The following is a 20,435-nucleotide window of genomic DNA, read 5'->3' as shown; positions in this document are numbered from 1 at the left end:
AATACTTTGAGGTATTCAAAACTTTTTGCTGGATTCGAAATTATACTGCAGTTTATGGCTTTAAACTCAACTGAGACAGTAGAACATAATTGTAAATTAGATGCAGGTCGTTTAAGGACAGAAAGCAGACATTGCTCATTAATCTAAACAGTTCTGGGTGTTCACATATTACTGGTTCATTAGGGGCTTTTCAGTAGGTAATGATTCTGGACTCTGTAACCTACCTGCATACAAAAGGCAAGAGTGTGTGTGTTGCACACGCTGTCCGATAGGTGACTATCACATGTAATTCATTTTTAAAATTTGCATAAGCAATTATTTTTGTTTTTTCCACCTGATTCAGAATAGCCCATTGTGTGTTTTATCTCACCTAACGTCTACATTCCCTGCATAAAATTCCCCACAACTGCACATACTGTACAGGAAAAATAGGATGTGTAGGCCGACTCCCTCTAACCCACTCACCTTTTCACACATCACAGGCTACACCCACTGGAAGAGATGCGTCTCAATGACAGCAGTGCCTGGGAGGTAGAAGGGGTCACTGAGAGTCCTGTCCGACTCGTATCATCCTTCCCAGAGCACTGATCGCTGGTGTTTGGAGAATCCCAGTTACAGTCAGCCTAGTGACATACCCTGGGCTTCATCATGCCATCCTAGAAATTAAACTGCGTGCAGGCAAGCACCATTACTAGTTTAAAGTTTTTAAAAGGTAATATTCTTTTCTGCAGGCATTTCAGCACCCTTAGAAGACTTTATGGCAAACAAGTGATCGTAAATCTTCTTGGAATGAAGGAAGGGGAGCACATGCTTAGCAAAGGTTTCCAGGTCTGTAACACACTTATCTCTGACTATTTTGAAGAATAATTAAAACTTTCCCTAGTTTTTAAGTACTTCGAACATCATTTTTTGACTTGAGTAATTTTCACTGTAGTTCCTAAAATGCTGTAATACAGTTTTTACATTACTTAAATATAGTGATTTTATTAAGTTTATTATTCAGAACAGTTGAATTTTTAATTTTTCATAACAAGCGTAGTTGCAAAATACCTAACTGTTGCTGTAGTTTCCGAAAAGCAGCTCAAAATAACGTAAAAAGAAACAACCACAACCACATCGCTAACAAGCTATGGGTTTAGCATGTTACAAAAATAACTAGTTTTAACATATGGGACTTCTTTGCAATTGATAATTGTTCATTGCAGAGCCATTTAAAAGCGTCAGAGCATGCCACTGCTGTGCGGATGGTGAACTTCGACTACCACCAGATGGTTAAGGGAGGGAAGGCCGAGAAGCTCCACAGTGTCCTCAAGCCCCAGGTCAGCAAGTTCCTGGAGGAGTGCGGCTTCTTCTACTATGGGGACAACACTGTTCAGAGGTGAGGAGGCACAGGGTGCTTAGGAAGTAAGTTGGGCCTGTTCAACAGCTGTAATATGAAAACAAACCCACAGAGGAGTGAAATTTGGTACTGGTATTAATAGGACCAGGGAATCATGTGCAGTACTTGTACACCACAATACTCATAACAATGCACTAACATCATCAGTGTCTACCACAGATTGAAGGTCAGCTACCATGCACGTACTTTAATTGATGGTCGCAGTGAGTGCCTTCTTCATATTATTTCTTCATGAAGATGCACTCTCCATGATCTCATTTGTCAATTTCCTGACAATCACACTGTAAGCACACTGTATTCCAACGGTGGCAATCTCCAGTATCTGTACTGGAGTTCCACTGCTTTATGTGGGAAATGACTTAAACAATCAGAAACAGACTTGGACTGGGATTCCTTGAGCGGTAGCGAACGGTTAGTCGATCTGCCAGGGTGGGATTGGAATTAACTTGCCCAGATACTGTCAGTCTTTCAGTGTACAGTGGACTCTCATGACCCCAGGGCACCTGTCGGCTTACAGTGACATCAGTGAGAGACATGCTTTTCCTTTCATCAGTGCTAACTTTGTCTCATTTTGGAGCTTTAGTTCTGAAATTGGGTCCATTTAGTCTGGTGTTCCCCAGACTCCAATTGAACAAACATCAATATATTCAGAATTCGACCCCCAGAATCCTGATGAGGTCATGTGCAAGCGATCACATTGTGCCTGTCTTGGAGTCCTCGCACTGGCTTCCTATCAGGTTTTGAGTCAAAGTTCTCAGCTATAAGGCCATACATGGCTTGGCACCTCAGTACCTATCTGACTTACGAAGTTTAGTCCCCATCTTACCACCTTCGTTTGTTCGACTTTGGTGTTCTATATGTGCTCCAAGCTTGTCTACATTCTGTGGGTGACAGGGCCTTCTCTTGCTCAGAGGTCTGGATTTCTATTCTCGGAGAGTCAACTACCCTAAGTGCATTTAAATTTAGACTCAACACCTTTCCTTTCAGAAAGGCTTTTACTTAATTAGTGTCTGTGTCTGCTTTATTTTCTAATGACCATGTATCTTTTACTGACCACTAGCTTTTTCTAACCACTTATTTTTCTTATACGTGCTTGTTTTGTAATTTGGTATCCTTATAACTGTTTCCATTTAAACATCGTTTTTACACCTACTGTAAAACGCTTTGAGATGCAACTTTTAAAGGCTTTATGTGAAATAAAGTTTCGTAGTAGTAACTCTCAGTGCTGTGGAAATCGCAGAATGTCCTGAGTGGCTCTGTAGGCAGGCATGTCGCAGGACGATGTCCATGTGTTTCATTCTTTCCCAGCTGATTGGAAGCCAAAACATGAGGCAATTCCAAAATGAGTTGGTGTTTAGTAAAACCTTTGCCGATTCTAAATTAAAAATAAAGACTATGGTAACAGATCTTAAATATAAGGGGAAAGATTAAACTCCTTTGAAAATGATGGATTGCCTTGTTCATGTTCCATCTTAAGTATCCTTGATTTATAAATGATAGAATTCCAAGGGCACAACACCCGCACACATGAAATATAAATGTAGGACTGAAGTGGTGAATCTGTACTCCAGTGCCATTGGGGAATTTGTCTTCACAGGTGTCAGACGGGAACCATCAGAGTGAATTGTCTTGACTGCCTGGACCGGACTAACAGTGTTCAGGCCTTTTTTGGCCTTGAGGTAGGAATGAAAACAAACTTTGGAGGGTTTTCTTATAGGCACAGGCTGGTAGGAATTTTATATATTTGTGTATATATGTATATTTGAGCAAAAGGGAAAAGGTTCTCCTTGTCTGACACATCTTTCTTTAGCTCTGTTCAGTGTTTGATCCACATGCGTGCACTTCCAGGCATCCTCACTCATTTGACTTTAATAATTAGCTCTTCATGTGGTACCTTATTAGAGGTTTCTGTTGAAATTATTTAACAGAAGTAGCATCTCTTTTAAGCTTTCCCAGCTCTGCAGATTAAAAGTGTGTCGTACTGTTACTGTATGTCCCTTCTTTTTTTATGGCATGTTCCATTTTTGGTTCAGCTCGTGCTCTACCTGGTTGTAACTTATCTGTGTTGCATGGATGTGGCATTGGGACTGCTCTGCATCCTTTGTTCTCACATAGTTTACATTTTTGTGACACAAGGCGCTGGTCCTTTTGTCAAGTACTTTATGGGTCCGTACGAAAGGGATCTCACCGAAACTCTTCTTCCCTCGCCAGATGCTGCCGAAGCAGCTGGAGCTCATGGGCCTGACGGAGAAACCCCAGCTGGTGGCCCGCTTTCAGGAAGTGTTCCGCTCCATGTGGTCCATGAACGGAGACTCCATCAGTAAGATCTACGCTGGAACTGGAGCTCTCGAGGGGAAGGCTAAGGTACTCGGAATTCCTTGATTCCAAGCTATTATTTTGGTAGATCTTTCCCTTTATTATTCATGATGCATTCATGACTTCATTAAGGTTATTAAGGACAGCTGATGCTGGAAACATCCCTCTTCAGTCACATTTGGCTTTGTGTTAATTTCTTGTGCTTCAGTAACATGGAGAATGCAAGACAGTTAAACCGCAAAGCCCGTACCAAGTGTTAACAGAACACTCCCACATCACCTTGTTAAAGCAGGACATGGTCGATCAAGCACAGCACTGGAGATAGCATGCATTTGTGTTTGGTACCTTTTCCCTAAGCCGTGTGAAACACTTGCTGGGTGCCTTTTACTAGGAGTCACTTGGTGCTTCTAATTCAAAATGATATTTTAAATGAAGTAAAATAAATAAGGTTAAATAAGCTACAGAGCATTGGCTCTTGAGGATGCAACTCAAGGGTTACAGTCAAGTGTTGGCAAAGGGACAGGTAAAGCACATCTATTTGTTGAGGTGTAGTTTTCTCTTACTGCTTGTTTGTAATCCATACTGTATGTCAGTTGAGCCCAAGCTGAGTCTACTCAGTACTGGGATGGAAGAGCTCTAAGTACATCTAAATTGCTGCTGTAGGTCCAGTAGGTGGCGGTCTCCCCTCTGTACTTATATATTGACGGTGCAGGCTGTGCTTGGAGGTCTGTGCTTCTATAAGTCACTAAACTGAGGTTCTGCCATCTTGCTCATTAAATAGATTCTGTGGCACTGTTTGTAATAGTACAGGTGTTAACTCCTTTGTTCTGCCTCCACGTTGTACAATTTAGCTTACCTAGTATTAGCTTTAAATCCATTGATGAAGTAATTTATTGGTTCTCTGTCTGTTCTGTTGTGTGCTGGGGCTACTTGTACATAATGACTGCCAGATGTCACCTATCGGTCCCCTCCAGCAGGTCCCCTTCTATGTTTAAAACACACTGGGATCCTTCAGGTTGGAAAGGGCTATACAGTTGCAAGGAAATAGCATTGTGCTTAAGATGTCTTAACCTCATTGTTAGAGAGTGTGTTTTGCTATGACACCAGGGCTTTCTGCTAAGAGATGCATGCTCTACTCCAGCCACTGAATTTAGATCATGCTTTACGTGCTTCTGCAGTGCTGTGAGCCACCTTTTTCTGACCCCTGCTGTGTAGGTAGTTTGCACAGGAAGTATTAAAAAACAACTTTATCTGTTTATCTTTGATCTTTAGTGTGCAACATTACTTTGGTTAACCATGAGTATGTGCATCTAAACTATGGTTTGAGTGTGTTTGTTTTTATCTGCTTATTCTGTGTAAAGATAGGCTGTGAAGACTTTTGTTTTAAAATACTTTTTTATTTTTTACTTGCATGTGTATATCCACTGAACAACTAACAGCACTGAATAAATACTGCCTTTGAGTTCCTTGTCATGGTTTAAATAAGGAAAAGGCATCTCTGCTGCAGTCATGGAACAAAAACAACCAAAAGAATGTGACAACAAAGCACAACTGTTTATTATAAAGAAACTCTCTTTCAAATTTTGTAGTGTGAAAAAAGCATAGCCTTTGGCTAATTGTATGTTATCTTTGTTTAACTGACTGTATTGGAATTAATTTAATGCTTATTTCCTATTAACTGACTGTGTCCTAACTTATTTTCTCATGCTGTCTCTGGACCTTTTTCATGCTCTCTCCACATGGTGAGTTGATGTGTCACATGGTATTATATTTTGCTGAAACAGGTGAGCTTCGAGGTAGTTGAAGGAAAAGCAGGTTTGGTTAGATTTAGGGAAAATTAAGTAGATAAATATTTTTTTGGTCATTGTTTTTGTGGAGCAGCATTAGATCTCAAAGGTATGGCTGTGTCTGGTCAGCACTACAATATGAGGCCTCAAAGGAAACCCAAGTTGCTGTTGTAAGTAGTATTGTTGGCCCAGTAGGTGGCATTCTTCTGTCTAGACCACAGTTTCCAAAGTCTGGCTGGGGTGTCTTTCTTCGGGTAAGATGTTAAAGTGAGGTTTTTCTACTTGCTCATTAAAGATCGCAAGTGTTAACCACAGGGTCCTGGTTACATTCCTCTCTAGGTCTGCGCAGTCTAGCCTCCCCTTTAGTTGGTGTTTTAATTTCTCGCTTCTCCTGAGATGCTGTGTAGTAGGAATGCTGGTGCATGATGGCAGCCAGGTGTCACCCAGGTGGAAGCTGTACTTCACTGGTGTTTTGAGATCCTTTGGGATGAAAAGCCCTATACAAATGTAATTGTGCTGGAAATTGTCCTGCTGTTGAACAGGATCATGACATTAATCAGTCTGAACCTCTTTATTCGTTATTCTCTTTATTCGTATACTGTACGTTTTGTTCACTGATAAGAGCAGGAGTGTCTGCTAAGAGAAGCATGCACCACCCCACCCACCGATTTTCAACCATATTTGTTGGGAAGGGGTGTGTTTAGCCACATGTTCGTGCCATGGGATGCTGCAGTTTGAACTGATTGGTGCAAGGAAGCATATGGGAGCAGGAGAGGTTCTGTGGTAACAAACTTGAATGTTTTCTCTCTGAATGACAAAGACATTCTTTACAGTAACCAGGTTTAGCAGAGAACTAAAGCACATACACAAATTAAACTTCTGGTCTGGTGAAGTGTTGTGCTACCCCTTTTTATTTTGTTACTACACTGCTCTTGGTGATTATTCATTTGATTGTGATTTTAACTGGTCACATTATCCAACCTTTTTATTTTTTGAATAAGGAATGGAATTGCTGTAGCTGGCAGTGTAATCCTGTCTCACGCAGTGTCGGATTTGTGAAAAGTCAGTAGCAGCCTGATTGTTTTGTGATTGTCTACTTCTGTATTTTAGAATTAGCTTCACCCTTCTGAAATAAGGAAAGGTTCATTGCGCTGGTTGAAGAAATAATCTAAATAGAAAAAAGGAAATTTGCTCCTCGATTGTGGAATGATAATTTTAAAGCCAGAGCTTCAACATATCAGTTGTGAAACATATTAGTGATATTTCTTATTTAACTAACTCGATGGAATATGGGTATTTTTCGCTATGGTGCTCTCACTTTCCCTGACACACTTCGAGCCTCAAAGGTGGGAAGCTTTGTGGTTTTGATAAGCTTTATCTGCTCTGCGGTGTATTTCTCGGTCGTTTTAATGGTTGTATTTTAGGAATTGAATTAATGAATGAACAAACATGCAGTGTCAGCTTTTCCCAATTCTTTACCTGCAGGGCGGAAAGTTGAAAGATGGCGCCCGCTCGGTCACCAGAACTATCCAGAACAACTTTTTCGACAGCTCCAAACAGGAAGCAATCGACGTCTTGCGGCTGGGCAGCACTTTGAACAGTGACTTGGCGGACAAGGCTCGTGCTTTACTGACGACCAGCAGTCTGTACGGTGCGTATGGAGAAGCCTGCTTCAGATTTATTAACCTCAGGGGTTAATGATCGTTTCAGCATGATTTTGTTTGTTTTTTTTGGTCCCAAATGGTAAGAGCCATGTAAGAACTTAATTTGCTTACTTCAAAGAATTATTTAGACTGCGACTGATGAGGCTTTAGGGAGATTAGTTTCCAAATTCTGAATCATGCCAACAGTATAAATCCAGAATTCTGCTTCAGTCTCAGCTCAACACTTGTCCACAGTTTACAGCTGGATGTTTTGTGCATGTCAGCAGAAAACGTAAGAAAAGGTTACACTTCTTTACACATGACTTAAATGTGTACGGGGACAAACAATTGAATCCCTTCAATTGTGCAAGAAACAGTTAAATGAATCCTGATTCTGATCTTGAATTCTTTCTTGTGCCTTCTTAAACAAGTTGTGTCTGTAACATTAGACTTTCTTTAGATTTCTGAGCTCACATTTCAGTATCTGTTGGGCATGTCCTGTGTACTTTTATGCATTTTGATGATATAAGCTAATAGTTCATGTGATTTCCTCTTTTGCTGTTTTGACTTACATTCTGCTTAATATTTGATTACTGATCTGCAGCATGGAGAAGATACTTTGATTTTTACTCACTGTCATTGTTCATGCACTGATGTGTAACCAATTCTGCTTCTCCTTTTTTCCAATTGCTTCCGCTGTTAGTTTCAGAACCAGTTTTGCAATCAGGTACAGTAATTGCATTATTATTGTGTATGCTTATGGAATGTAATGTTACTTTCTCTGCCCTTTTTTCTCGAGACTCATACATTTAAATCTTAGAGTTTATATCTTCTGTGTGTTATGCCGTACATGTGTGTGAGCATTCAATTTGTTCCATTTGGGAAAGCTTTCACTTTTGTCAGCTGCTCCAGTTATAATGTGCTAAACTCATTTAGCAATTGTGTTTCATCTCTGTCTCTGTAGAGAGTTGTTACTCACTTAGCAGTGACTCTACTGTGACTCAATAGGAGAACATGCTGTAGCTTAACACGCAAAAACTATGTGTGAAACAGCAAATTTCCTACTGTTCCAGAGGCTTCCTGCGCCCTCTAGTGAGCTATGGCAGAATTATTTTAGACAGTATAAAGCTCTCTTGGCTATAAAAATATGGTTTGGTATATTAGGGGTTAGGCAGTAGCACGAAATGAGTATTGTATTGTGCAAAACCTATCTTTGTAGTAAGACAAACATTGTTGCATAACCAATAATAGACATTCATTTGCAGGCTGATTTTGATTGCGTATAATTTGTCACTATCAGACTTCAGACACATGTTTATTAAGTATTGAGTGACATTTCCTGCCAACTTGTTAAAGTCTGGTTTCATTAAAAGTGACTGCTATATGCCAGCTATTCTTCAGGGACTCATCTGTCATCCTGTCTTGGATATCATATCAACACGGAGGACTGAAATGCACATGTACAGTAGATCCGAACGTTGAGGGGAGACACTTGCAGGAATAGTGTCTTTAAATATCTGTGTTTTTAAAGTCACTCTTCAGCACATCAGAGCTCTACTGACAGCTCAAGCCCCAGTGCCCCTCTGTCATTCCTGGGCTGAATTTCTTTGGCACAAGAAACAAAATTGCTTTTAGGTACTGGGGAGAAAAGCATCCGGCATTTGGTTAATTCCATCCTTTGGCATGCAGATTTCTCTGAATCTGACTTTAAAATTGTCCCTTTGCAGTTGAAAGAACACTGAAGTGGCCGAAAAGTCAGCTCAAGTCATTTGCTTTTCACTTTTGCTTAAAGTGGCAGCAGTCTGGCCAGGAAGGCAATGCCGTCTGAAGCTCCACACAAGCAAGGGTTTGCCGTCTTAGTGCTGGAGAAGGGATAGAGGAGGGGTTTAGGCTGGACTTGAGGCCTACGTGAAAAGAAAATACATGTTAATGACAAAGACTTACATTGCAGGTTTTATTTTGGTGTCTGTGGACTTGAGGCCTACACTGTAGGTTCCCAGATATTAGCAGCAGCAAAGAAGAACGGGTGCTTTGATGAGCTTTTCATTAGAGGTTTGCAATAAAAGGTGTTGAAAGTGGAACTGTCGACTCTGTCTGCGGAGTGGGCATGTACCGTGTGTTTCTTCACCAGAAAAATGACAGAAACCTGAAAGAGATGCACTTCAGATGCAGCTGCCGTAATTCTGAACCTAACTTGAGTTTCTCAGTGTGAAACCGCACTGAAGGAAATGGTCTTGGGGAGGATTGTAATTTGTGACTGTAGTGTGTAATTGTATTCTTTTTCCTGTTGTAGCCTCTCCTAGAGTCCTGCTGGGCATGTGCCAGAACCACTGTAAGTACACAAAACCCAAGCAGGTTCAAGTGTGCGTGGGCACGTGGAACGTGAATGGAGGCAAGCAGTTTAGAAGTATTGCCTTCCGCAATCAGACCCTCACCGACTGGCTGCTGGATGCTCCGAAAATAGCAGGCAATCCTGACTTTCAAGGTGAGAACCAAGAAATGTTTCAGCATCCTTCCTTTAGGTAACACACTTATGTGTATGTGTGTAAGTGGTGTGATGCGTGATCTTAATATGTAAACAAACATGGTAGGATTAAAAATTTCGGTCAGCTCCTCATCATTAATCTTTAGTTAATTGGCTTCTGGGAAAAATGGACCGTGTTTGAGTGTGTGTGTTTCTGTGTTTGCTCTGAGATGGACTGGCATCCCACCAGAGTGTATCCTGCCTTGTACCCAGTGCTTGCTGGCATAGGTTCTGACTACCCCATGACCCTGAATTGGATGAAGAGGTTAGAAAATGGATGGATAATTTTAAATGTAGTGTTAGTTCTGTCCAAAATGCCAAATAGAATTGATAACACTCCTATTGGATTATTCAGATGTTTAGTGGAGTAAAATGATATGCCTTAGATTAAATTTAAAGATTTTAAAGCAGACTAAATTGTTAACTAATATTTTAAATGTATCATACTGTACATATTTCACATCAGCTCACTCCATGGGATCCTAGAATTACAATTGTAAAAAAATACAGCTACACTCTGTCTTAGCATTACAAAAAAGCTTATACTGACTTACTACTTTACTATATGTTATTACCCTAAAAATACATAAAATATATAAAGATAATTTGCTTACTTCATAAACTGTGATACTTAGTATGAAAGCTTACTATTTATCCATTGCATGTATGTAAGATAAATATTGTTTGTATTGTGGTTGTTCTTTTTGCATTGAATAGCTTTAAAATTGTAATTAGAACATAAAGCTTTAAACATCACCAGAAATGTATTAAATGTTTGTAAATAGTTACTTCTCTTTTGTTTTTAATTAAAATAAGTTATTCTATCTCCAATATTATTCATAATTAAGTTAAGCAACAGTGTATAGTATTTTGCATTAATTATTAATATGACCTTCACAAATGGAGTACTGTCAAAGCAAAGTAGCAATGCATCTGTTGCTTAATTAGCAGCTGTGAAAAAAGAGCTTATATAAACCTAGCAAAATATGATTAAATACATTTCTGTAAATTATCAAAATTCATGATTGGTTGCTTCTCAAAACTATGCATCCTGGAAGGACTTTTTGCAGTTGTTTATTGATATAAATATGTATCTGTCATTTTGGAGATAAACTTGTGTTTTAGAACATGACCTTGATGTGACCCTCCTTTCAGCCATTGAGCGCCCATTAGAGAAGGAAAGCAAAAAGACTTTATTATGCTTCATCTAGTTATGACTAGAAAACAGTATTCTGTTCTTGTAATGTCTTTTTTGAATTAAACAATTTTTTAATTAGATTGGTTGCGTCTGATCTCGAGGTCAAAGGGTTACATTTGCTTATTCAGGAAGAACAAGTACAGTACATGCTTCCGAAAAGACTGATGCATGTTAGGTTCATTAATCATTTAAAATCCCTGTAATGTAATGTTGATTTCGGCCCTTCAAATGGTGATCTGGAAGGCATGTAAACATCATCTAATGAAAGAACTGAATGAAAACCAGATGGCACTGTGGAGGTCCAGGATCAAAAGTACAGTTCAGCAATAGGTTTTATTTCAAAGCTCATCAGGTTGTTTAATATGAATATTTATACATCCTTCAGACAGCAGAAGAAACCCTATTGACATATTTGCCATTGGATTTGAAGAAATGGTGGAACTGAATGCTGGAAATATTGTCAGTGCAAGGTAATGCCATTTTTCCTTGTAAAACCATGTTGATGTTATCAGACAATAATAATCTGCTACACAACTGCTAAATTGTACTGCCTCAAAAAGGAAACTGAATGGAATGACAAAGTGGTGTGGTATAACATGTACAGTACATAACAATGTATGTTACTTTTCTAAAATAACTTGTACTTCAGTCATCCAGATCTTCAAGTTCTACATTTGTTTTCCCATACATCAGATAGAAGGTGAAAATAAAAGTCAGAAAGTCAGAATCTTGTTTTGCTGCCATTATCGTGGTAATTGCAAGGCACTTGTGCCTCACTAATACTATCTCACACTTGTGGAATGTTATTCCAAACATTGGTGTGTTCCCTGTGCGAGTTGAGACGTGTGTGATGAGTTCACCAGGCAGCCCACATGGATCTTATTGCTGGCCGTGGAAGAAAGTAACATGCCAGACTCTATCAGACTCCGTGAGCAATGTGATTGTGGACATTATCCTGTAGCAGGAATGATAAGCTTGAGAACGTTGTTGCTGCTGGGTGGCTGTCAATACATGGTGTCCAGCTGTGTTCTTTTACTTGTGGTTGTGCCTTTAGCCTGTAACAGACTCTGCCGCTGTGGCTGTTGTGTCTGCTTTAAACCAAAACCTATTTAAACTTTCTAATTTCATTGTTTTGTCTAATGTGATTGGTGTCAGTTTTTTTTAATGAATGAATGCTTTCTTTCAGCACTACCAATCAGAAACTATGGGCAGCTGAGCTCCAGAAGAATATTTCCAGAGATAATAAGTATGTGCTGCTGGCCTCAGAACAGCTTGTGGGAGTCTGTCTCTTTGTCTTCATCAGACCCCAGCATGCCCCATATATCCGGTAAGAATGCAAGCAGTCTTTATGCGTTTCCCTTTACGTTGTTGAATATCCAGCTGCTGACTCCTGACCTTAGCAGGATTTGGCCAGTTGGGCTCTGTTGCTGGAGGTATCCCAGGCACAGCTGTTTAATGACATGGCTCTCACCATGTCTCAAGCGAGCGATGTCTGGTTTTATGTGATGTAGCGCCATGTTTCTTAATTGCCCTGTGAAACTTACAGTGGCAGTTGCAGTCCAATTAGAAGTGTGTAGCTCTTAAGGGAAATCCAAGTTAAATTAATCACTTGAACAACAGTGGAAATAAGAGTTCTGCAATGAGGGAGGTAACATCCTTAAAGGAGCTAGGGTTTTCAAAACGTGTCGTTTTCAGGGACGTTGCCGTGGATACGGTGAAAACAGGCATGGGGGGAGCCACAGGGAACAAAGGCGCGGTGGCGATCCGCATGCTTTTCCACACCACCAGCATCTGCTTCGTCTGCTCGCACTTTGCTGCCGGGCAGTCCCAGGTCAAGGAGAGGAACGACGATTACAACGAAATCGCACGGAAGCTTAGCTTCCCAATGGTAATGCTTTCCAGTAAAGGTTAAAATTCCCATATTGTTGCTGTAGACAAGAGATTAATAACAGTGAAGAGGTTATCTGTGTCTGTAATAAACCTTATTAGTGATTGAAACTGTTATTCTTGGCCATTGACAACTTACATAGTAAGCACACAGCTTGCAGTGCACAGCTGCAAAGAGGAAAAATAAGATGTCCTCGGTAGGATGTGAACTTAGAAATATTCTCGAAAATACAAGAATTATAAACCTTACAACCTTACAGCTGCTTGTTGGAGTAGCCCCAGTACACACCATTTCATATTGTCTTTTCTATGCTCCTGTGTTTCTGTGCTTCCAGGGAAGACTGCTTTTCTCTCATGATTATGTCTTCTGGTGTGGGGACTTCAACTATCGCATCGACCTTCCCAATGAGGATGTGAAGGAGCTGATTCGCCAGCGGAACTGGGACGCTCTCACAACTGGAGACCAGCTGATCAACCAGAAGAACACTGGGCAGGTACCCCTCTCACTGTATTTGTTTGCAGTGCGCTTCTTTCTCTCCACATGACACGCTCTGTCTTTAGAACAGGAACACAGGCTGCCCTGGAGAACTGGGAGCTGTTGTGTACATGTGTGCTGGATACAAGCCAGCTAGAAGAGAATGAGTGATGTTTATGGACAGGAGATTAGTGACAAAGGGAGAAAAAGCAAACCAAGTTAGAATAAAGGCCTGTAGAATCACTGTGTGTGGGAGAACATTATTGGGCAACTGTAAGACTTTTCCCATAGCTGTGTGAAGGTGTTTTTAATCTTGTGTTTTAAGAACTAAACCCTCTAACATCACATCGAAAAAGAACCTAAATATCTGTTGTAAATTGACAGTAATAGGAAACTAAGAAGGGGACCAGAATTTCATGAAATAATTTTGTTTAAACCATATTCAACTTGGGCCAAGTTGTTCCCTCTGTCAATGACTATAACCTTCAAAGTTTTGATTATAAACAGTGTTATCCCAAAGTTCTAGAATAAAGACAATAGTCAATATCCCTAAAAATATTTAAAGAAGGACATCTGGAACACCCTGCACCTAATATTCCCAACAGTAATATATGTTTTGTTGCATTAAGATGTGAAATATATGAATCCTAATGAGTACCAGCTTCTATAAACAAATGAGATAGTAAGCCTCAAGGCATGTGCAAACTTTAAGGATCATTTTGATGCTGTTAAAGAATCTCAGAGCTGCACTGGCACACAGTCCTGAATCCAGTCAGGACCTTCCTGTCGTGTTGATCCACATTGTCTCCCTGACACTGTAGACCATAGTTTTCTCACATCCATAGACCCATCTCTGAGGATCTTATTTTGAAATTATTCATTAGTTGTTCAAAGTTTCTAGAATACAATAATTACACCCTTAACATTGGCTGGCTGGACTTAACATATAGACACATTTCTCACTCTTTTGTTTCTATAATGCTAGAAAGAAAACAATCTTTAAAAAAGATTTAAAAGTTGTAAAAAAAAATCTAATAAAAAGTAACAAGAATATCCAAAAAAACCCAAATAAATCTAGTTCTTACAAATGTATGACATTAAAATGAACCCTGACCTGGTTTCTTGGTGAGGGTTAGGTTTGTTAGCTGTATTTGGTATATGTATAATCTTGTCAAAATATTTGACTTTTCTTTCATCCCAGGTTTTCAGAGGGTTTTTGGAAGGAAAAATTGATTTCCCTCCCACCTACAAATATGACTTGTTTTCAGACGACTATGACACAAGTGAGAAATGCCGGACTCCAGCTTGGACAGACCGCGTGCTCTGGAAAAGAAGGAAGTGGACTTTTGACAAGTCTGGTGAGAGGATGGACTTGAGTTTGAAGGCTGTATTACGAATCTAAAACACTGTGTGTCACGGCCTGTGGCTATGCTGAACCCTTATATTGCAAAATGTGAAAAGGCACTTGTAGTAGATGGCACAGTGGTAAGCACTGCTGTCTCGCAGTGCTGTGGCCCTGGGTTCAATTCCCAGGGTGCCATCTGCTTTTGTATGTTCTCCCATGTTTGCATGAGTTTACTCCAGCTGCTCTGGTTTCCTCCCACAGTTCAAAGTCATACTCGTAGATTAATTGGCTTCTGAGAGAAATTGGCCCTAGCACGAGTATGTGTGACCCTGAACTAAAAGAATTGATTAGAAAAGGGATGGATGGAATGATGCCCCTTGCAGCAACAGCAGCAACATCGTGCTACATGGCAGCACATTCTCATTAGCTGCATCTCTAAAACGTATTTGTAAGAACTTAAAGGTAGCTGACAAAGGAGGCCATTAATAACAACATAGTTTGTTCCGTACTCCCACAACTCTTTGAGCAAAGACATCCCTCCTGTTCACAGTTTAAAAGCACTATCATATATATCTATACATTGCAAATCAAAAGGCCATTTCAGGTTGGTGATGTACAGTATACAGCAACATAAACTTCAGTATACTAGACTTGCAAGATTAAAAACAGAGTAAATGTGTCAAACAGATACAAACCTGCAGCATCCTGGATTCGTACCTAGAATTGAACAGATTCTAAACAGAAAGCTGTATTCTTTACCATCATGAGTAAGCCACACTTCTAAAAAGAAAACTGCTTTTTTTACACTTTGCTGTTTCCAGGTTTGGTCTCCTCCTTCTCTTCACAGGCCCACAGATCTCTGCATCCTGCTGGGCACATGGAGCTTCTGTGCTGCTTGTTTGTTAAATGTCAAGTTTGCACAAACACAACTATCATTAGTAACAGACAGGCTCTCACTTTGGGGGATCATTGTGTACTGCAGTGTTAAGGACTGTATTTGTAAAAGGCACTAAGGTTCCTTAGGGGAAACAACAATTTTGAAAGAAGCAATGTGTAGATGTAAAGGCTCAATATTCTAATATTAAAAGTGGACCGGAGTGTTTTGGTCGCAATAATCTTTTGCAGTTTCCTGTGTCTTTAAACAGACCACTAAAAAGAATAATTTGCTGTAAGAAGCGTATGTCCATTATTTTGTACAATAACATTACTGTTTGTGCATACCGGCAAGCATCCAGATATCCCATGATAAAGAAACCTGGATGTTAATTTAAAAATGAAAATGATAAATGAAATGAAAAATTTAAAAATAAAATTTCTTGAGCATTTTGTTCTTTGCTAACGTGCAGTGCGTTGAGATCAGCAGCCAAAATTTAGACACCTCATGATGCCCTGAGTAGTGAATTGAACAGATTCTGTTCACTGGGCTGGAGTTCTGCCCCGACTGCCGTGTGACAGGGCTTAATTCTCACAGCCCACTCAGGTAGCAGCCAAAGCACCGCCACAGCGATCCGGGTTTAAGAGAATTAATGTCTTAGCAAAGAGGTTAATTTAAACCTTGTCTCAAGCCTTTACTGCTTATTTTAATTATTTTCATCCAGGCAGATTTTTTTTTTCCTTGTGTAGTTCTCAATATATAAGGAAAAAAGAAAGGTTAACAAACAAGATGGGACCATCTGGCCTGTTGAGTAGTTAGCAGTTCATTGATCTTATCCAGCCAATTCTTGAAAAAAGTCAAAGTATCGGCTTCAATCACGTCTGGGTATCTTGTTTCAGATACCCACAACCCTTTGGATAAAGAAGTGCCTCCTGTTCTTGGATTTAAATGCACTTGCATGTAGTTATCCCTTCTGTCCTCTGGTTTGTGTTTCACTGCATATCAGGTCCCCTTGTAGTTTATATTTATATAATGTAAAATATCACGTCTTTAATATTTAATTTATGTAACCCTGTTTGTTTTTTAACCTATGTAAATTGATTTTCCCAGATGGGTTTAATGTAGCTCTTATAGGTCAGTATTAAGTATTGATAAGCTGTGTTTCCTTCCTTCCTGTCAGTTAAATTGGTTACCTGGGTCATCTGTTTGCAGTTAGGATTAAGATGTTTTTTTCATTCACATATCAGCCAAAAGCACTGCTGCACTGCAGTCAGTCCTATAAGCAGTGTGTTTTGCACTTGCTTCCACATTTGTTGAAATTTCACAGAAATTCCTTTTTTGTGCCAATGCTGTGTTTTTGTATCTTAAAGCCGAGGACATTAGTCTGGTGAACGCATGTGTGAATGAAGAAGACAAGTTCAAGTACACATGGACTCCTGGTACCCTTCTGCATTACGGCAGAGCAGAATTAAAGACATCAGATCACAGGTAATGAAAATCTCTGTGCTCTCAGCTCTCAAATGGCACAGACTTGTAGGTCCCTGCACAAATTAATCGACAGGAACGTTTCACTCTCTGACCCAAAATGGACCACATAATTCCTATATTGTCTAAAAAACAGCTGTCTGTGATGAACATCTACATGCTGTATTTATAGATTTGTCTTCCAGCCCAAAATCATCTTCTCACAGGACCGCTGTTGTTTATAGCTGTGATGAGGTTAATAGTGTGTGGGACACTGCAATTGTTCCTTTTATTGGGTTAAGGTTTGGCAACTCTTGCTGCCAGGGAAGGCGATAATTCTTCCTCGGAGTGTTCCTGAGGAAACTTTGCTGTGCCCACCACCGAGACAGATTATTCTTATTACTGGTGGCCTTCTGATATTATGGCAGGAGAAGTGTAGTAAGTAAATTTCTGGTGATGCATTTTGAATTAACATACAGGATTCTTGTGTTTCTGTTAAAACTGCTTGGTGTCATCAGTGAGATATTGGTTTAAGTCTCTTTGATTAAAGTTACATGGCATTTTATTTTTCATGCTAAATCTGAGTAAAGTGGGCTTTTTTGCATTGGTGTTGCACAGTTTGCCTGAGCTGAGTTTTGTCTGTGCCTAGGCCAGTAGTCGCTGTCCTTGATGTGGATGTGCTGGAGGTCGACCCGGAGGCTCGTCACCAAATCTATAAAGAGGTTATTGCAGAGCAGGGGCCTCCGGATGGCACCGTGCTGGTCTCCTTGAGCAGCTCCACTCCTGAAGACGACTACTTCGATGACAATCTGATTGACCACTTGCTGCAGCAGTTTGCTGCATGCGGAGAAGTCATTCTTATTAGGTAGGAAACTTTGTTTCACCTTAATCGATCACTTTATGTGCAAAGAAATCTATTAATTATAAATGAGATATATTATAAATTACAAACAAAAGATATACTATATGGGAGTATATTCAACAATATATGACTAGAGTTCTCTTTTTGTATAATGGAACATTATAACAAAGGTTACATGCAAGTGGAGGCCATTCAGTAAATTGTGCTAGTTTGTTCCAAGAATCTCAATCAGCCATTCCTACAAGATTCCCAAGAATTCAGCTTCAAGAACTTGTCTTGGCAGCTGTTCCACACCTCTTTTCCTGGTGCTGGATGCACTTTGTCCTAACGTCTGCTCATGCCTTTTTGTCCTTTTATAATCGACTTACACATATAAAATGTGTAAAATCGACTTACACATATAAAACAATGACTTTCCAGTCAAACCGTCATTGCTTATTAAAATAACTGTTTATATAATGCAACTATTTTCTCCAGTCTTTGCATGAAAATGCCTGTCCCTGCACACATCTGTATTCTTTACTTGCATGTGCAGGTTTGTGGATCAGAAAATGTGGGTGACGTTTTTGGAAGGTTACTCTGCGCTGGCTGCTCTGCGTTTCAGCGGCACCAAAGTAAGTAATAGGCTCCTTTTCTTTTGGCTTCAGCCTGGCGAAGGAGGCGTGGGAGCATGATTTCCAGTGACGTCAATAAACCACAAACTGTAATAATGAGGACAGTCTTTATTTGGGGGCCTTTATTGTAATGGAATCAGGACAACTGCATGTTATGTTTTTTGCTATTGTCTTAATTCTGGAAATGCTGTTTTCTATGAACAAGCACCGTTTCAGAATTACATTGACGCAGTTCTTCTACTGTGTTTGTGCTCACAGTATATTTCATATTCAGCTATGGTCTTTTCTCATGGTGTATGCTGAGGCTCTTGAGCCAGATGCATCACTGCCCCATGCTCTCCTGTCTTGGTCTGATTTTGTTTTGTATTTTATTCCAAATATTCCCAAATTTAAGTTCTCTTGCTGTGGAACAGCCTCTTCCAAATTTTAAGACAACTGAATTAGCTGAGATCAACCCCCTGTACTTGGACAAACTGGTAGCATGGAGAATAAACACATTCATGCATGTTAATTCAGAACTGGAGCACAGCAGTCAGGGCTGGGGTAATACGGGGAAGCTTGGGAGCATTTTGCAGGGAGAAAAGCTCAGAGCATGTGGTTTTCTCTGCGGTTTTCTCCAGATACTTGAGAGGACCATTGATATCAGTCTGAAAAGCCCAGATTGGATTAAGAGTCTGGAGGAGGAGATGAGCCTGGAGAGAATCACTGGAGGGATCCCAGCCTCGGCCAGCTCCACCCTGCTAGGGGAAGACGCAGAGGTGGCTGCAGACTACGACATGGAAGGTGAATTAAGGGCTGGGTTCAAAATTCCAACCCACCTGCTGATTGCAAATGTTGCTGCCAGTGCTTGGTGCCTTTCTTGGGCAGATGAAAGAGTAAAGAGACACTACCAAGTGACACACTATGAATTGGTGGTGGAGAGGTTCATAGTTTTTATTTAATCTGATGATAGCTTTGTAAACACAGATTTTATTGAACAGTTAGGCCAAAAGGCCATCCTCAGACCTAGATGACATAATTTGACATCTGCACCAACACTGACTCACATAATAATGGGGCAGATCATACTGTGTTTCTGTGTAAGGCAAGCTAAAATGCAATCCTGTGTATAGTTTAATAAAGTTTTCACAGTAAATTCAAGTCACCTTTTTTATTTCCCATTTTAGTTGCATCTAGTATTCTTGGCACAAGAGATATTTTCACTTTATGTGGTTCCTTGTCACAACCCCCTCCTTTTTGATTCTGAATGAATAACTGATGTAAACTGCATCGCTGCCGGTCGGAGTCTCAGCTGTGTTTTAAAGCGCTGTTCTGGTCGCAGGCGAGGTGGACGACTACTGTGCTGAAGTGGAGGAGATTCTGCCCCAGCATCTCCAGCCCAGTATGGGGACAGGTCCTGCAGTGTCTCCCGGCTCCTCGCCACGAACCAGCCCCTGCTCCTCCCCCACCCTGCCTGAGCCCGCCCCCCCCTGCAGGCCCAGCCGGGCGCCCCCCCGAACTGCGGGACCTCCACAAGGTACGGCCCTGGAAATCCAGGCGCTTTGAGCGTGCTAACAAAACTCACTCGCTGGCCAAAATATTAGGACATCCGCGTGAGGTAGAAGGTTGGGACTGCTTGAGCAGTCAGATTTCAAGGAAATCATACAGGAACAGCTGATTTTTATTTGGGATTAATCAAAATGACTTTCATTGATGGCAGGTATATGCTGCTTACCTTTGAACGTGATTTTGAATGTGATTGGTTAACTCTGAACACAGCTACAGCTCCCATTATAAAAGGGTGTGCAACCAGGGTGTTGTAGGTTTTTTAATTTTAGTTATTTTTCCTAATAATTGTCTATTTGTTTTTCTCTTGAATTTTGTTGGCTGGAAGGTCACATTAAAGATGGAAAAATGTCTGACATGATTTATCCTGATTTCTGGCTTCACATCACAAAAACCTGCAATTTCAATGAGGATGTGTAGACTTTTTGTATCCACTGTATCTGGCCGGGGAAGGTGATAAAAGTCTGTCACACGTTAGTCAACCAACTGCATTGCCAGTTGC

At 40.4% G+C, this 20,435-nt stretch overlaps 1 protein-coding gene across 12 annotated transcripts in view; it reads left to right on the top strand.

The window, feature by feature from the left end:
• synj1 (synaptojanin 1) overlaps positions 1-20,435 on the top strand; it is a 60,175-nt gene that overhangs the window by 22,069 nt on the left and 17,671 nt on the right. For 8 of the 12 annotated variants that reach the window (XM_088639626.1, XM_088639629.1, XM_088639625.1 and 5 more), the window contains 17 exons: positions 732-828; positions 1,206-1,378; positions 2,997-3,078; positions 3,611-3,763; positions 6,988-7,153; positions 7,849-7,872; positions 9,439-9,630; positions 11,253-11,337; positions 12,054-12,194; positions 12,563-12,755; positions 13,090-13,248; positions 14,431-14,587; positions 16,819-16,936; positions 17,562-17,777; positions 18,310-18,388; positions 19,009-19,171; positions 19,710-19,904. In XM_088639626.1, the coding sequence (XP_088495752.1) occupies positions 732-828; positions 1,206-1,378; positions 2,997-3,078; positions 3,611-3,763; positions 6,988-7,153; positions 7,849-7,872; positions 9,439-9,630; positions 11,253-11,337; positions 12,054-12,194; positions 12,563-12,755; positions 13,090-13,248; positions 14,431-14,587; positions 16,819-16,936; positions 17,562-17,777; positions 18,310-18,388; positions 19,009-19,171; positions 19,710-19,904 (2,393 nt within the window). The remainder of the gene's footprint in view (positions 1-731; positions 829-1,205; positions 1,379-2,996; positions 3,079-3,610; positions 3,764-6,987; positions 7,154-7,848; positions 7,873-9,438; positions 9,631-11,252; positions 11,338-12,053; positions 12,195-12,562; positions 12,756-13,089; positions 13,249-14,430; positions 14,588-16,818; positions 16,937-17,561; positions 17,778-18,309; positions 18,389-19,008; positions 19,172-19,709; positions 19,905-20,435) is intronic. The other 4 variants (XM_088639627.1, XM_088639620.1, XM_088639628.1 and 1 more) reach the window with 2 other exon arrangements.

Source organism: Lepisosteus platostomus, chromosome 7 (genome assembly GCF_059453375.1).
Source record: "Lepisosteus platostomus isolate fLepPlt1 chromosome 7, fLepPlt1.hap1, whole genome shotgun sequence".
NCBI lineage: Eukaryota > Metazoa > Chordata > Actinopteri > Semionotiformes > Lepisosteidae > Lepisosteus > Lepisosteus platostomus.
This window is presented reverse-complemented; position numbering and strand designations above follow the sequence as displayed.